At 33.5% G+C, this 17,830-nt stretch overlaps 2 protein-coding genes across 3 annotated transcripts in view; both read left to right on the plus strand.

Moving 5' to 3' along the window:
- LOC117112952 overlaps positions 1-9,764 on the plus strand; it is a 23,461-nt gene extending 13,697 nt beyond the window's left edge. The window contains exons 10-19 of the mRNA XM_033256182.1: positions 1,718-1,875; positions 2,243-2,329; positions 2,457-2,519; positions 3,975-4,145; positions 4,435-4,737; positions 5,964-6,047; positions 6,174-6,387; positions 8,262-8,333; positions 8,692-8,763; positions 9,337-9,764. Coding sequence (XP_033112073.1) covers positions 1,718-1,875; positions 2,243-2,329; positions 2,457-2,519; positions 3,975-4,145; positions 4,435-4,737; positions 5,964-6,047; positions 6,174-6,387; positions 8,262-8,333; positions 8,692-8,763; positions 9,337-9,764 — 1,652 coding nt within the window. The remainder of the gene's footprint in view (positions 1-1,717; positions 1,876-2,242; positions 2,330-2,456; positions 2,520-3,974; positions 4,146-4,434; positions 4,738-5,963; positions 6,048-6,173; positions 6,388-8,261; positions 8,334-8,691; positions 8,764-9,336) is intronic.
- A 1,090-nt stretch (positions 9,765-10,854) lies between these two features.
- LOC117112963 lies at positions 10,855-15,064 on the plus strand. 2 transcript variants are annotated; one of them, XR_004446118.1, is made up of 5 exons: positions 10,855-11,425; positions 11,671-12,192; positions 12,481-13,005; positions 13,271-13,326; positions 13,830-15,064. XR_004446118.1 is itself a non-coding variant. In XM_033256196.1 (4 exons), exons 1-3 carry the CDS (start codon positions 10,870-10,872, stop codon positions 13,002-13,004), a joined length of 1,602 nt encoding a protein of 533 aa, XP_033112087.1. In that variant the 5' UTR covers positions 10,855-10,869; the 3' UTR covers position 13,005; positions 13,830-15,064. The 2 variants fall into 2 exon arrangements, 1 of the variants encoding a protein (XP_033112087.1); XM_033256196.1 differs by lacking the exon at positions 13,271-13,326.
- Positions 15,065-17,830: the final 2,766 nt, after the last annotated feature.

A 17,830-nucleotide genomic window follows, 5' to 3' on the forward strand; every position in this document is an offset into this window, starting at 1 on the left:
AAATCTAAAATTTAAAGCGCGTTCTAACACATTGCAACTCAATGGCAGAGTATCTAAGTGGAGCGATCACACGGACGAGATATGCCCTTTGTGCAAATCAGAAATCGAAGATCTAAACCTATTTTTTATTCACTTGTAGTAGAAGCGCTGTAATTACCAATATAAGAGTTGATGTGTTAAAGAAGCTTGAAAATGAATTATATAAAACAAACCACCAAGGTATTTGGAACTATTTTATTAATAGTGATTTAAATACAAAACTGAATAATGTTACTAGGCAGCGACAATATATATGCAGAATATGAACAAAACGAAATAACCTATAATATTTTTCAAAAAGAGCATGGAAAGCGAAATGTGAAATTTTAGCGAATGTAAAAACATAAAATAATTCTTACCAATTTTATATATTTTGTATGTATTTTTATCTATTTTAACTGCTCAAAACTTTTAATTTATTTAGATACTTATCTTTTAAAAGAGTTAAGAATTTAAACAGTAACTATTCTTTTATTTCCCGTGTGCATATTTGTCTTTTAAACAAATAAATCAAACATTTCTCTGCCATGATTTGAAATTGTGTTATTTTAATGCTTTTTTTAATGCTGATTTGAACTTAAATAATTGTCATTTTACTGTTTTTCTTGTATTGTAGGCCTACGTGTTTATACTATACTGTGCTGTAGTGTACGGTATGAATGTACTGTGTTGTTTGAATTTTTTTTTTATTGTGAACGCACAACTGTTTTTATATTTAATGCTTTTTAAATATCACTTGTACATTTTGATTTTGCCAAATGAAGATGCTTTTCCTTTGTATTTTATATGATCGAAAATAAAGTTTTATTCATATTCGTATTCGTACTTGATGGTGTGTGCCACTGATATAAAAGTGTACGATTCAATGAAGTTATTATTATTATTATTACGTCTACAATTATAATCATCATTACCATAAGCAACTCTACCACAATTATCTTCACTATTATCAACATTATCACAATCATTTTCATTTTTATCGTCATTTTTATAGTAATAATTGTCATATTCATAATCATATTTATAATAAAGTTTCTAATCATTATCAGTATCATCATTATTATCAACCATCATTGTCATCATCATAATCAGAATCAACATAGTCATCTCTGTCATCATCAGCAGTATCAACATTGAACTAATAACCACAACCATTTGAATCATGCACCGTCACCATCATCTTCATTATCATCATTATTATCATCTTAATCACCACCACCATTTTATCGTCGTCCTTCATTTCCACCAACGTCATCATCATTGTTATCACAATCAACATAAACACTACCTTTATCCCCTTCATTATCATCATGGTTATTTATTTCACTCAATATTTTTTTTTCGAATTATCGTTGAAACCATCTTCATCATCATTACATCCACCATCATAATCATCATCCTAATTATAAAAAACTACCACAATTATCATCATTACCAACATCACCATTTTCATCATCATCACTATCACCTTCAACGTCATCCTCATGTTTGACATCGTCATAATCATAACCAACATTTAATCATTAACATCGTCATCATCTTCATCTTCACCAACTCCATCAGCAGACTCATCATCACCATCATCACAGCCACTAACATCATCATCTGTCTCCACAACCAATTGCAATTATTTTACAACCTTATTGATGAAGTAGCTTATGTTTTCGTTTATTTTCAGAAAAACCTGTATCTCAGGACACAGGAGTATCGACCAGTCAGCTTAAGACTTTACGCAAGAAGGTTATTGAAAGTTTTGCTAACAAGAGTTCTGAACCGAGAGATATAACATGCATATGGGACTATGCCGGTCAATTGAAATATTACTTAACTCACCGGGTATGTGGTTAGCTACGTTTGAAATACGTTGATAACGTTAGAAATTATTTTTGACGGTGTTTTGATAATTTTTTGCTTTGAAATAACAAAACAATATTTTTTAAACAGAAAATGCTGACCAATCAGCATCACCAAATGCTGTCGGCAGTACCGTGTAGCAATTGCATGAAAACCAAGATTTATTTAAAAAACATTTTCGTTATCTAATTTTTAGATTTTAAAGAAAGCATTTAAAATATTAATAAGATGTTTCTAACCCTGTAGGCTATGTATTATGAAACACCTTTTTGTAAAATAGCCTATTAACATTCACATTATTTTTGTTAAGTCATTGTATTTAATGTGTATTTAATATTTTCTTTTTCAGTTTTTCCTTACAGATGGGTCTTACGGAGTTGTTTTCAGTTTGATAGATGATTTAGATAAATTTGCAGAACCAAGAGATTTGCATACAGTAAATAATTTTATTGATTTATAATTTGTAGTTACTTTCAAAGAAGTCAATAATTATTACTTGCATTAAATAATTTTATCCTCTATCTCATTTTGTAGATTAAGACGCTATTTCTTTTTAATTTAAGGGACCATTTGAGATGACTAATCTGCAATTGAACGTATTCTGGTTAAAGTCGATATATGAACATGCTGATGGCCCTAAATGAAATAATAATAATAATAATAATAATAATAATAATAAAATAATAATAATAAAATATTTCTACTAATACCAAATAACTAAATAGTTTGTAATGACATACTAATAATAGGCCCCTAATAATAATAATAATAATAATAATAATAATAATAATACAATAATAATATAGTAAGTTTACAACAGAATGGACTTGAATGTCACTTTACATATAGTGGTGTATCATAGTATAGATATTCTTATTACTGGTTTATGCACTTTGAAAGAAAGTTATTCAGAGAATTGTAATTATTTTTTTTTTTAGGCATTTTTTTTAGGAAATTGGTTTTTTAAAACAAAAACAATAATAATAATAATAATAATAATAATAATAATAATAATAATAATAATAATAAAATATTAATACAGTAATATTAAAGATGTATTGTCCCATGCTAAATACAAAAAAATAAAAAATCGTAAAAATATTTTTTGAAAATAACTTGCCCATTTTGAAGTAACATAAAAGTTATCAACTTGAACATAGCAATTAGTGTATTTGAAAATTGTCTACACATCAGTTTACAGCGAAAAATGATAAAAACACTTCCAGTCACTGAAGTATTTTATTATTTTTATTATTTTCTGGTTTAAAAATCAGGGTACACATTTTTAAAATTCAGTAATTTCTATGCACAAGTTAATAATTTGTATGTTATTGCAAAATGAGCAAGTTGATTTCAAAATTTTTTTTTTAATGATTTTTTGACATTAGCAAGGGATACATCTTTAATAATATTTGTAATAATGTCAACAATGATAATAATGATGGTGGTGGTGAAGATAAACTTGATAACATTTACACGGGCTACCATGTACCACCCTCATACAATACTTAAATCATAAGCTGATAACCAGAATATTGAAAAGTGTAGCCGCATTAGACTGCTATGAACAATATAAAATAAATGACAGCAGCACTTTCAAAACTAACAATATAGAATTTATTCTCTAGCTTTCGTTCACACAGTCTCCTGATGAAGTCCACTGTGTGGACAAAAGCTAGAGAATAAATTATATATTGTTAGTCTCAAAAGTGCTGCTGTCATTTATTATATATTACCAGAATATATATTTATTGCCACTTAAATCTTTCAAAAAAAAAATGAATTGCTTGCTTTGTAAATTTTTATAAGTTATTAGTTTAAACTTATAATTAGAACAAGAAAAACATTTCCCTGCTTATTAACAGTTGTTTAGAAACAAACTTGATTGATTTTTTTAAAAGAGCAATTATAAATTTCATAGCTTCTCATTTTTTATTAAAGATGTTCCATATTTTTCCATACTATACCTTCTGTCTTCTACACTCCAACTTATTAATAATGCAATGAGGTTTCTACTAATTTGACCATTTACCAAAGACGATAATATTATTGTAGTTAAAAGATTATTTATTTCAATGTAGACTCCAGAATTCAAGAGGGATTGGCGTCAATTAAATGAAGAAGGAATTCTTACAGAACTACTAGCACGTCATTTGTGGAAAAAGGAACTGAAAGAAAGTGAAGATGCTGATGACGTCGTCTTTGAAGACTTCATTGAAATTATGAAGATGTTTGGACTTCTCTTTGAAAAGGTATTGTCTGTTTGGCAGACAACATAAATCTTACTCTTCTTCATTTACTTCCCTGAGCAGTAAGAACCTTTAAGCTGTAAACTCTTAATATTGTGTCCACATGACGCATGTGTTGCATTTAGTTCTTTAGAAAAAGCCTATTGAAGTGGTTTACATTACAACAGCAGCCACCCCCCCCCCTTCTCCACCAACCACTCATCCTTTTCTTTAGAACCAACACTGAATATCTCATGACATACCTATAATGAACTAGAACTATTATTTACATCAGAGTCTCTATCGTTTATAGAAGAATAAATCAAAAGAGGACCCTCGACTTTTCATCGTCCCATCTCGGATGAAGACCAAGACTAATGATAATTTGGAAATTAAGAAAGACGAAGAGAAAACAGTGTCCATCTATGTGATGCCTGAAGTCTTTCTTCCCGATGCTGTCTACAATATCTTGGTCGTTGGATTTGTGAACCTGAGTCAAGATAAAGGTTGCTATTATGACCCAAAGTTATTTCAGAATCAGACTAAAATAGGATTCGATGATAAGCATTACTTGAGTCTAGGTTGGATATCCATTGATAAAAAACAGTCTTTGAAGGTAAATAGGCCTATGCATCTTGTTCCTAAAATGTACTATGTTGTTTTCTTTATTATTCTGTTCATGTCCATATTTATTATTGTGTTACCCTAGTATAGAGAGGTTTGGGATCAGGTTAGTCGATCAACAACTTTTGTCCATTGCAAGAATGAGCATATTCACCTAAATGATATCTTTTTAGTCAATATTAATAATGTTAAACATGGCCTTGTATTAAATTGTATTAGGCCTTATATTTGTTGAGCCAGTTACTCACTGCGTGCGACGCAATGCGATGAAGAACACACGCAATCAAGCGGACCCAACCGATTCACATAAGCCTGATTCTCACGAGAGCCCTTATCCGGATCAGGAGCTAACTGTTAGCACCTGCGTGAGAACGCCAGATCGGTTAGCATTAACTGTTAGCGGTATCCGGATACGCTAACGGTTAGCAAACGCTATCGGTTAGCAAGTTGAGGGCATTTTTTTTCATCAACCAATCACACGTACGCGTTTACAATTTCCAGTTTCTTATTGGCCAGTGATTTGATCATCATGGGCTATGTTCTCACACGGAAGCTAACGGTTAGCAGGATCCGGATCCTGCTAACTGTTAGCTGCCGTGCGTCCATGCCAGAAAATCTCGATCCGATTGGTTGATGATAGAAACGCCCTCAACGTGCTAACCGATAGCGATTGCTATCCGTTAGCGTATCCGGATACCGCTAACGGTTAGCGCTAACTGATCGGGCGTTCTCACGCAGGTGCTAATGGTTAGCGCTAACGGTTAGCTCCTGATCCAGATACTAGGGCTCTTGTGAGAACCAGGCTATATCGTTGGTATCCAGATCGGGATTTTCTTGCATGGACGCACGGCAGCTAACGGTTCGCAGGATCCGGATCCTGCTAACCCTTAGCTGCCGTGTGGGAACATAACCATGATTGAATTCAATCCAGTATATATTTCGATGAGACCACCACTATTAAAATATCAAGGGCGGTTGTTGTCGCAATCTTGACTAAACCAGACCACTGTTGCACAGGGTTCAGTCTGAAGAAGTTGGCAGTCTGCCAATGAAACGTTACAGATAATCAATTGTACGTTTTTTTGGTTCAACATAAAAATAATAATTCTAATCATATATAATTAAATATTATATTATAAATGGAATGAAAAGAAAAGCAACTATTCAATCTAACTTCTGTAAATATTCCTTGTAATACACTGGTATTCTCTATTAAAGCTTGAAATTTCACGGATGAAAGAGAGAGACGAAAATGGTGCAGACAAGCCAGCATGTAAGCCGGATCCCAGTGTATGTAATGAGGTAATGACTTCATTGACTGCTTGTGGGTTGTCTATTGTTATACTTAATTTAAATTTGATACTAAATGGCTAATTATTGTCAAATTGAACTTGAATTTAAAATGTTTTTTAAAATTTAATTTTACAGGTTTTGAACGTTTTAAAGAAACACCTAGATGAGTTATATCCATCTAAGAGGATTGTGGGCTATGCTCTAAAAATTCTTTGCCTAGTCTGTTTGAACCAAGAGAAACCACACTTTCAAGAACTTGAGAAATGCTTAAAAGGGAATATGATTTGTGATAAAACAGGAGAACCTATAGCAATGTTAACAGCTGAAGTACAGAACCAGTTTAAATCCGGTATAAACATGTTATGTTTTAATAATGATGTAAAATAATTTTAATTTGATAATCTTATTTTGAAGTAGAGAAACGATTGTAAACATAATTAGAGAATTCAAGACAGATCATTTATTTATAATTTGTTTTGTCATTTTACAACCTGGTCTGTTTTGAAGAAAAGAGAAAGCACGAGGATCTGGTCTGCTCGAATGTTCTCTTACAGATGATAGGGCAGCAGCAATATAGCATATAAATAACACTGGTGATAAGCTGTCACCCTAAGGTGAACCTATTGATGTATCAAATTCTGCTGAATAGGCATTCTTTATACGGACTTTCAACTTTGTATCGGCCAGCAGCAGTCTCACCAATCGTAGTTCATCTTTATCACAACCAGCCTGGTGTGAAGTACCTCTAGGATCTTTGATCTTTTGATGGTGTCAAAGGCTCGGGACATGTCAATGCCCATTTTGTAGAAATCCCAGTGCTTGGACATAACTACAGATACGAGCATCCGTTGGGCCCATACAATGTCAGCACAGCTTCGTCCCCGTTTGAAGCCACTCTGGTAAGGTCCTATGAAGTCGTCGATCTTGTCTCGTATACGGTGTAGTGTTATTGTGGACAGAATTTTCCGGATGCTGTTCAACAGTACGATGGGACGCAGATTTGCAGGTGAGCCGGGTGGTTTCTTTGGTTTGGGCAGAGCAATAAGTGTACCTTGGCCAATCGCCTCAATGAGATGGTGGTTTTCAAAGACAGAGTTGATAACGAGAGCAATCGATGGTGATATTTCGTCATTAGAATATTTTCGAACAGTTAATTACTGATTCTATTTGGTCCAGGTGAGCATCCATTTTTCGGTGTTTTGATAGCCATCACGACGACTTCTACTTTGATTTTGGCTGGTGTGAGTTTTGAACATCAGGTAGAGTTTGTTCATCCTGATGCGTGTAATCACTGGATTATGGTCTGAAAGGTCTGCACCACCATATGAGCGTGCATCACAAGGCAGAGCCATACTATTCAGTTTGCAGAGCACAAAGTCAATTTGATTGAAGATAGGAATGGTGGCTTTAGAGTACTTTTTGACTTTGTGGTCTGCAATGTGTCCTGTCCAGGTTGTTCGATGACGGCAGGGATTTTTAAAAGCCGTATTTGTCGCAATCAGGCCATAAGCACTAATAAAGGCTATCAGGCCTTCTCCATTGTTGTTTCTTTCTCCCTTTCCATAGGACCCCATGCACGTGCCGAGTCCTGCGTGAGTCAGCAACCTAGGTCCTATTACAAAGCCTAATCCATGATGAACAGTGTGTTTCTGTTGCATTAGTACCAGTTTGTGACCGCTTAAGAGTAGCTGTTCAGATTGGGCGGCTACCTTTGTCTCTTGGATGCAGATGATATCAATGTTATATTGCTTTACAATCATAACCTAATGTCTGTCTTTTCGATGTTGCCCCGTACATTCCAAGATGCAAAAGCAAACTCGTGAGGAGGTGGCAGTGCCAGTGGGTGACGAGTACAGCTTCTCAATTTCCCTAACTAAGTAGGTACTGACGGAGTGGACCGCGTGAAGGTGTCGTCATTCCACTCCATACGCATGTCGTCATTCCACTCCATAGGTATGATAAAGGACTCAATAATATTTATTTGGAAGGGGATTGTTAACAACTGTAGACCAATGTAATATAGTGCACAATATTGTTCAAGATAATTCACTCCCAGCAATTAAAAACTTTAAGCATTTCGGCCGCTTGTTACCGAGGGAGTCTTTGGTGTTGATGTTATGTTATTGAAATATTAATTCATGAAATAATTTTTTTATGAAGGAAATCTGAATTCAGGAAAAGGAACGATAGTAAACTAATTCCAAATTTATTTTCAATTTACAGATTTGCCTGTTAACAAAAGGAAAAAGCTCGAGACCTGTGATAATACAGACGAAGAAAAAGGAAGTGCAGATGGTATGCTAGTGTTGTCTTTTAAAATGATTAATAATTAAATTTTTTGTTAATTTTGAAAATAGTAATTCAGAAGCAATCTTAAACGGAGAGCTTCTACTTATTGCAATATATATATAGGCTATAATATACTGTATAATGGAGACTATTTTATATATGTGCGTATACAATCTATATTTTAATGTGGTCTCACCAATACATGATTTTCGATGAGAAATGTTTATAACAAAATGGTTACATGTAAAGAAATGTGGTAAAGCTCTAGATGTGAAACCCCTGAAACATCAAATGGAATATACAAATGCAATGAAAAAATATTTATTGATAGTAAACTAATTCCAAATTTATTTTCAATTTACAGATTTGCCTGTTAACAAAAGGAAAAAGCTCAAGACCTGTGATAATACAGACGAAGAAAGAGGAAGTGCAGATGGTATGCTAGTGCTGTCTTTTAAAATAATTAATAATTAAATTTTTTGTTAATTTTGAAAATAAAATTCAGAAGCAATCTTAAATGGTGAAAATAAAAATACATGATTTTCGATGAGAAATGTTTACAAATGCAATGAAAAAATATTTATTGAAAAGTACCATCAACAGAAGGGGAATCTTCATACTGTATAATAGTCATTGTATTGATCCGCTTTCTGTTTCTTGGTTTTTAAAATTCTTTTTTCAAATTATCAATTTATTTTCTCATTGACTTGTTCAGATGATTACAGAATATAAAAACACCCGAACAAGTTGTGGTAGTAATTTGAGCAGCCTCACTAGGATAACACAACCTGTTCAAATTATTCTGTTAGTGTTATGTCCATAGTGCATATGGATCATAGGCATGATAAAGGACTCAATAAATTATTTCAAAGGGGATTGTCAGGCAGACTAATATAATAATGTAACATATTGAGTTATGTAGTGATTGATGAAGATCATTTACTCCCGGCAATTGATTAAAATGCAAATGGAAAATGATATAAATTTTGAATGTATAATTATTTTATAGCATTGTCAGATAAGGAGTTTAGTGTCCTTAAAACTGAAGTCTCACAATGGTATGACAGCTATGAAAGACTTCCTATGCTGAAAGTATTGTTTAGAGACAAGGTGGACAGTTGTGAATTATCACCAGTAATTCTCACAATGGACTTGCTGAATATATTATTTGCACGTGGTCATCTGAGTTCACAGAATTTTGGAATCTTGTGTGATACTATTAGCATTACCAAACAGTTGGGTCTTTTACCGAAGATTAAAGAAAAACTGCCATCATTCCCAGATGTGGAGGAAGGAACCATTTCAAAGATGTGTATAAGAGACAGGCATGCTCAGGTTGGTAGATACACTTATACTGTAAAACATATAAAGCAGGTGGAGCTCGATGTTTTCTGCTTTATATGCAAACACATTAACCAACTGAACCAACTACTATAGAGGGCTTTGTAGAAATTTTAATCCGATTGGCGGGACCTATTTTCTGTATGTGCTTAACAGCACTAGTTCACGCACTATGTAACCAAAAACAATAAATCGGTTTCATCTTAAGAACCAGATTTCGAAAGAGATACTTTTATACAACAGATTACATGTAGGCTTAAAGACAATTCGGTAATACTGTATGGGGGAACCCCTAAAACATCAAGTGGAATACAGCAAATGCAACGAATAAGAGGATTGTTCTACTTAATGTTTCTTGGTTAAAATTATTTTTCATCAACTTTTTACATAATAATAATAACAATAACAGCAACAACAACAACAACAAATAATAATAATACATTAAGCTTTTTCCAAATGTTTCATTCAGATCAGTTGATCCGTTTTCCTTTCAATGGTCCTCAGATATACACCCTATTGCCGATCATTTTGTTTCATCAGACCTTTACAAAGAATTATGGAATTTTTCATTGAAAACCATTGGTTTTTTTTAAAGAGATATTTAGGTCCTGTCTCTTATACACATCTAGATGTGTATAAGAGACAGAATAGATAATTTGTTTTTAATAAATATAAGATAATTATAAATATAAAATATCCATTTACATGTTGGTAATTGAGCCTTGCTGAGATACCACAGCCTATTCAATTTTTTCTGTTAGTGTTATGTTCATAGTGCATAATTGATCATTGACAGTATTAAGGACTCTATAAACTATTTCAAGTGGGATCGTCAACCAGAACAATATATAATATACTTTATTAAGTTTTGTAGTGATTTCTTATGAAGATCATTCACTCTCGGCAATTTTAAGCAAATCTAGGCAAGTTTAAAGCAAATCAAAAACGATATAAATATTGAATGTATCATTATTTTATAGCATTGTTAGATAAGGATTTCAGAGTGCTTAGCTGTTGTCTCACAATGGTATACTAGCAACCAATGTCTCCCTATGCTGAAAGTGTTGTTTAGACACAAGGTGGACACTCATGTTTTTGCTGATAATTCACTTCCAGTATTTGTTAAAATGTTTAGTATTGTAATATAATGTGGGTTCATCTATGCATATGTTCATTTTAAATTTTAAAATGCAAATGAAATATGTTTAAATATTCATACCTTAAATGTTTTATAGCATTGTCTGACTTCAGTGTGCTGAAAACTGTTGTTTCAAGCTGGTATGACAGCAACCGATGTCTCCCTATGCTGAGAGTGTTGTTCAGAGACAAGGTGGACAATCAAGAGCTATCAAAAGTAACTGACACGATGGACTTACTGAATATATTATTTCAACGTGGTCATCTAAGTTCACAGAATTCCGAACTCCTGTGTGATACTATTAGCATAACCAAACATTTGGGTATTCTGTCGAATATTAAAGAAAAACTGCCATCATTCCCAAATGTTGAGGAAGGAAACATTTCCAAAACATTCACACCTCACAGACAAAAGTTAATGAAATTTGGAATGGAACTGACGACAGCCAATGTGACACAGATTGATGGATTGTATAATACGCCTTGTAAGAGGTATGCAGACAGCTGGGAAATGATCAGCGATCTTGAAGACAGACAGATAATCAGCAAAGGAAATATGAAAGCATTCACTGATTCGTTGACAATCCTAAATCCCACTGGAGGAGTGAACATAACAGAAGGTATTCCTCAGTGTTTTTAATAACCATAATGTTACATTTTCAATGAAGAATAGTTGCAGGCCATCATAATTTATTCGAAGGTCGATCTCTCTTTAAATTCGATTCACTTCCAGTATTTGTTAAAATATTTAGTATTGTAATATGCTGTAGGTTCATCTATGCAAATGTTCATTTTACATTTTAAAATGCAAATGAAATACAGTATGTTTAAATATTCACACCTTAAATGTCTAATTATTTTATAGCATTGTCTGACTTCAGTGTGCTGAAAGCTGTTGTTTCAAGCTGGTATGACAGCAACCGATGTCTCCCTATGCTGAGAGTGTTGTTCAGAGACAAGGTGGACAATCAAGAGCTATCAAAAGTAACTGACACGATGGACTTACTAAATATATTATTTGCACGTGGTCATCTAGGTTTACAGAATTCTGGACTCCTGTGTGATACTATTAGCATAACCAAACATTTGGGTCTTTTTTCGAAGATCAAAGAAAAACTGCCATCATTCCCAAATGTTGAGGAAGGAAACATTTCCAAAACATTCACATCTCACAGACAAAAGATAATGAAATTTGGAATGGAACTGACGATAGCCAGTGTGACACAGATTGATGGATTGTATAATACGCCTTGTAAGAGGTATGCAGACAGCTGGGAAATGATCAGCGATCTTGAAGAGAGACAGATAATCAGCAAAGGAAATATGAAAGCATTTACTGATTCGTTGACAATCCTAAATCCCACTGGAGGAGTGAACATAACAGAAGGTATTCCTGAGTGTTTTAAATAACCATAATGTTACATTATAGATGAAGAATGGTTGCAGGACATCATAATTTATTCAAAGGTCGATCTCTCTTGAAATACGTTTTAATTAATTTTTTTATAATGTTGATTGATTGTTTTTGATGATATAATTCACTTCCAGTATTTGTTAAAATATTTAGCATTGTAATATAATGTTGGTTCATCTATGCAAATGTTCATTTTAAATTTTAAAATGCAAATGAAATATGTTTAAATATTCACACCTTAAATGTCTAATTATTTTGTAGCATTGTCTGACTTCAGTGTGCTGAAAGCTGTTGTTTCAAGCTGGTATGACAGCAACCGATGTCTCCCTATGCTGAAAGTGTTGTTCAGAGACAAAGTTGAAAACGTAAAGCTATCAAAAGTAACTGGCACGATGGACTTACTGAATATATTATTTGCACGTGGTTATCTAAGTTTACAGAATTCTGGACTTCTGTGTGATACTATTAGCATAACCAAACATTTGGGTCTTTTGTCCAAGATTAAAGAAAAACTGCCATCATTCCCAGATGTTGAGGAAGGAACCATTTCAACAAAATTCACACCTCACAGACAAAAGCTAATGAAATTTGGAATGGTACTGACCCTAGCCGATGTGACACAGATTGATGGATTGCGTAATATGCCTTGTAAGGAGTATGCAGACAGCTGGGAAATGATTAGCGATCTAGAAGACAAACACGTTATCAGCGAAGAAAAAATGGAGGAATTCATTGATTCGTTGAAAACCCTGAATATTCCTCTGGCAGTCAACGCTCTAACATAAGGTATTGCTGTAATCATGACATAGAGTTTATGTTATATTTATTTTCTAAAATGTTGTTATAAATAAATAATGGCTTGAGAGATCAGATCATTATTAAGCGGCCCATGTTCATATACTTGGCTGTCAAAAAGCTTTTCATTTTTTTAATTATTGTTGTTTACTATTTTCATGTATTTATTATCTAATTAATTATTAAATATAATTTAACTATTTTGTAGCCTTCTGGTGAATAATAATCGCTAAGTGTTTTCTTTAATCATTTTTAGGTATGTTAGTCTAATCTGCAAAAATACTGTTTAGACATCTGTGCCCCTTCTCAGCTGTAAGTAGGTCTAGGCTTAGTTTTTTTTTTTAATTTATTGATGTTTTGATTATGTCCAGGCATGGAGCAGTGATATGGTCCAAAGCACATATTAGCAAGAAAACATAAAAATATACATTATCAAACACATTCTTTGTAGTTGCTTTCATTAAATGCATCCTTTCAGTGTTTCCTTCTTGAAAGTGTGACTTCTCAACTTTAATGGTCTGGTATTAAGAAAAATTTACATAATGTGACTATTTAGTGACCTCTTGTAAATAGCTTTTTAAATTATAAGATCTGCTTGACAATCATACTTAGGACCAATATGGATTTTTTCACTTTGCTTGTATAAATATATTTGTATGTTAATTGCTAAAAAAAATCACCAAAAACAGAAAGTTTATCTGCCATCATATTTTATAGGCTTTGGGGAAAAGTAGATAAGACTGTAATAGTTGAATATTATTTTTGAAAATAATACAACAGAATAATCATTCTGGAAAAAAAATGTGTTTTGACAGGAAACGGAGATGTCCAGATTGTGTTGATATAAGTATCAAACTGGTACGATAACAGGAATTGGATAACAGGAATTGGATAACAGGAATTGACGAACATGCTGAATTATTGCACAAGGATAAAGTGAAAATTGCCGGTGATCTGCTAAGATCCACTACCATGTTTGACAAGCTATTAAACTGCAATGGAAGTTTTAAGCTTGGTTTCCATACAATTGCTGACAGCTTGTGTTGATGCTGATTTGTCGGTCGAATCGGGGGCCTTCTCAATTGAGTCGGGGACTGCTACTCTGCACAACGATTGCACTGAAAACACTGTAGCGACAGTGTAGCGATTGTATGGAAACCAGGCATTTAACCGACCAACTTTAAAATCCTAGTGGATACGATTATTGTTACTGATACCCGTGGTGTTGTAGAAGGGGAAGTCAGTGATCTACTGTGTAACACATTCCACGAAACCAATGTGACGTCAATTTCAGTTCATCAGCAGAATCTGATCAAACTCGGTTGAGTAGACCTATCGCAAAATGACGTAAAGATGCTGGGTGGTCTTTACGATTTACCACCGAGTCGACAAAGATCAGTTGACTCTCTGATACTGAATCTTGAGAGGAATTCGTAAAAGGTAAAATGAAGTCATTCATTGACGATCCAAAGAAAATTGAACTGAATCATGCAGCTAGAATTAGAAAATGAAGAATCTATGACGACATCCATGACGACATCTATGATGACTGAATTAATGGAAAATGCAATGTACATCTCATCCAGGCAAGGAGATAATTGAACCGAACTCGAAAACCATCCACTATTAATTAGACACAAGAAACTGACAATTATTTTTATTGTATATTTTCTCTAAAATGACTATTCGAAACACTGAAGTATGCTTGACAAATATCTCAATATGTTGTGTATATATATGAATAGGCCTATATTATAGTTGTGTGTATATATTTAGTGGAAAACAAGATAATATTATTTCCTATGATTTACCAGTTGCTACCTAAGCTAGTAGGTAGCTTAGAAATCTGCTCCACTATGTATAAGCCTTTAAGTTGTATAAATGGGGAGAGACCAGTAATAACAAACTCAGGACCATCCACTAATAATCAGACTCAAGAAACAGACAACAATTAATCTTTATTGTATAATTTTATCTAAAATGAAAAATCATTTTTACCACAATTTATTCAATTAAGAATTCATTAAATTAAGAATTAGATATGTATATATTAGATATATTTATATAAATAAAATATATTATAATATATATAAAACATCATGTTCCTATTTATTTGAGCACTGTATTATTATCTATTTGATTTATGCATTATTTGTTTTCCCAGTGCTGAGCAGCAACTTGATTTGAATATTATTTCCTATGATTTACCAACTGCTACCTAAGGTATTAAGTAGCTTAACAAGTTCTCGTAATCTCGATAACTCCGATGAGGTCATTACAATAGAGGGAGCAGAGAATATTGGCCCTAACGGCCGCCCATACAAAAAAAAAGGATCTTATAAGAAAAAAGATATATTAACCAATCAGGCAGGTATAGAACTCCTCATCGGAGCTAAAAATTTGCTCCACTATAATATGTGAAACTTCAAGTTGTATAAATGGAGAGAGACCAGTGGTCTTTGACCAGTAATGATATCGGCTATGGTCTAAACGGTATGACGCACGCCCGCCGAGATAGCGAGAGATTGTGGATTGGAATCGCACTTTTTTCATACAAAGGAACTTTCATTGATGAAGTACGTTTGATACGATTTTATAACATCATATTCCTATGTAAGCCTATTTTAATAATAATAATAATAATAATAATAATAATAATAATAATAATAATAATAATAATAATAATAATATTATTATTATTATTATTATTATTATTATTATTATTATTATTATTATTATTTCTTATGATTTACCAGCTGCTACCAAAGCTATTACGTACTTTAATTCGCTCCGCTATATATGTATGTGTCAAGTTTGTATGAAAAGGAGAAAGATTAGTGGTTTTAGATTTTAGATGATACCCTACATTCCCCTGTGGTCTAAACGGTATGATTGAGGGTTTAACTTCAACCACATACCTTATTTCATACAAATATAATAAGTTGATGAATGTTTGATACAATTATAACATCATGTTCGTATATATTTGAGCATTGTCTTATTATCTATTTGATTTACACAGTACTTGTGTTCCCAGTGCTAAGCACACACACTCGAGTATCACGCGAGTATTTTGTTAGGTTAGTTTAAGTTTCCTCCTTTATATTTGTAATCCCCATTTTTAAATAAACTATTTAGGCCTATCCTTTTTAAAGTTAATAGAGATTCTTGTTGTTTCATTTAAATTTGAGTTTGAATTTGTCTATTCGGTTGAGCCAAACCAACTGGAACCCGAGCCCCACGACTTATTTAGTTATCATTACGCTGACATCGGCTGTAACGGGTAAATCAAAGCTATTTTCTCTATGATCAAAGTGAGCACCCGTATTATATAATATCAAGGCCTTTGTTGTTGTTGTTGTTGTTGTTGCTGTTGCTGCTGCTGTTATATTATCCTCATCATCATTATAATTATCATCAAGATCAGATAGATAGATGGAAATGTGGCGTGTACATAATGTCAAACGGCAATGATTCTGTACGAGATCAATACTATATCTGGGAATTGACTTAATCTACCTGCTTAGGAAGAACTGAAAATCTGATTGGCTACTAGCAATCGGCTGGCTATCCGACATATTGAATACATAATATTTATTATTTGTTATATAATTATAGTTAATGTAAAGCCGACCGGGCACTCACTGCGCGCCTGACCAAGAGTAACTTTCCTGAGCGTTTTACCATGACTACCAGTCAAGCGTTGTGCGCTTCGGTTGTCATGCGTTATAATACAACTGGTACCTTGGTTACTGTTTCGTCATTTCCGAAATATAAGCCTTCAAAACAAGAAATTTAAATTATTTCTTTAAGCACTAATTGTATTTAGCATACTACATACAGTGTGCGTATGAGTCGGCTCAATGGCCGTTGCCCGTATTCCCCTCTTTCACCTAAATGAGTACCGGGTGCCCACGAGGACGAGGAAAGTTACGCGACCGTCCTTTGTTTATCACACGCGCGCGTTTAATTAGACTGTTCTTAAGTCGTAACAAGTGCATTTTCTAAAACGCGTTAGTGGAGATGCAAACAAGAACCTCCTTGGTGGATGGAATTATCTTCTTTCGTTATTATTAGTTAGGCCTAGGCCTTAGGCAATTTTTCATCAAGTCGGTACTTCTTTTCTGTTGATTAACCATGGGGATAATATGTAAATCGGTTCCTTCCATCATCTCAACAAACTTTTCTGTGAAAAATATTTTTATCGGAAGCGCAGTTGCTGTTTCTGGATACTACGCTGCACGATGGGCATACGGACGCAACTTTTCAAAATCGTCTCGGTTAGCTAGTAATAACTTTCCGGATTTGAGTGAGCATAATAATGTAATGGCAAGGTATTTAACTCGAGACATATACGATCGTCTTTCGCAGCGTACTACCCCAGGGGGATATACCATTGATGAGTGTATACAAACCGGGGTGGATAATCCAGGCCATCCCTTCATTGAGACTGTCGGAATTGTTGCTGGCGACGAAGAATCTTACGAGGTACAACTTTAGCCTTTTTGTGTGTGTGTGTGTGTTTATAATGGTTTTATGCCTAGGCACAGTCGTAGACTAGAACAATAAATATGTTTAACCTAATAATTAATATTAATAATGATGATGGGTTTCTCAGTTCAGTTTCTTCATTTGCACATTTAAAATGCACAATATAAATACATAGGCGGATTCAAGGAAGAGGGGTGGCCATATAGTAAATCGTGTTATACTTATTACTACAGATGACTTAAGATCTATATGATAGCATAACTCACCTAAATCACTTCTGGGTTGCGGTCCAGGTGAAAGTTCACTATAATGTATAATCGTAGTA

The sequence above is a fragment of the Anneissia japonica genome, unplaced genomic scaffold (assembly GCF_011630105.1).
Source record: "Anneissia japonica isolate Jap-2015-1 unplaced genomic scaffold, ASM1163010v1 scaffold287774_len439945_cov178, whole genome shotgun sequence".
NCBI classification, from domain to species: Eukaryota; Metazoa; Echinodermata; class Crinoidea; order Comatulida; family Comatulidae; genus Anneissia; species Anneissia japonica.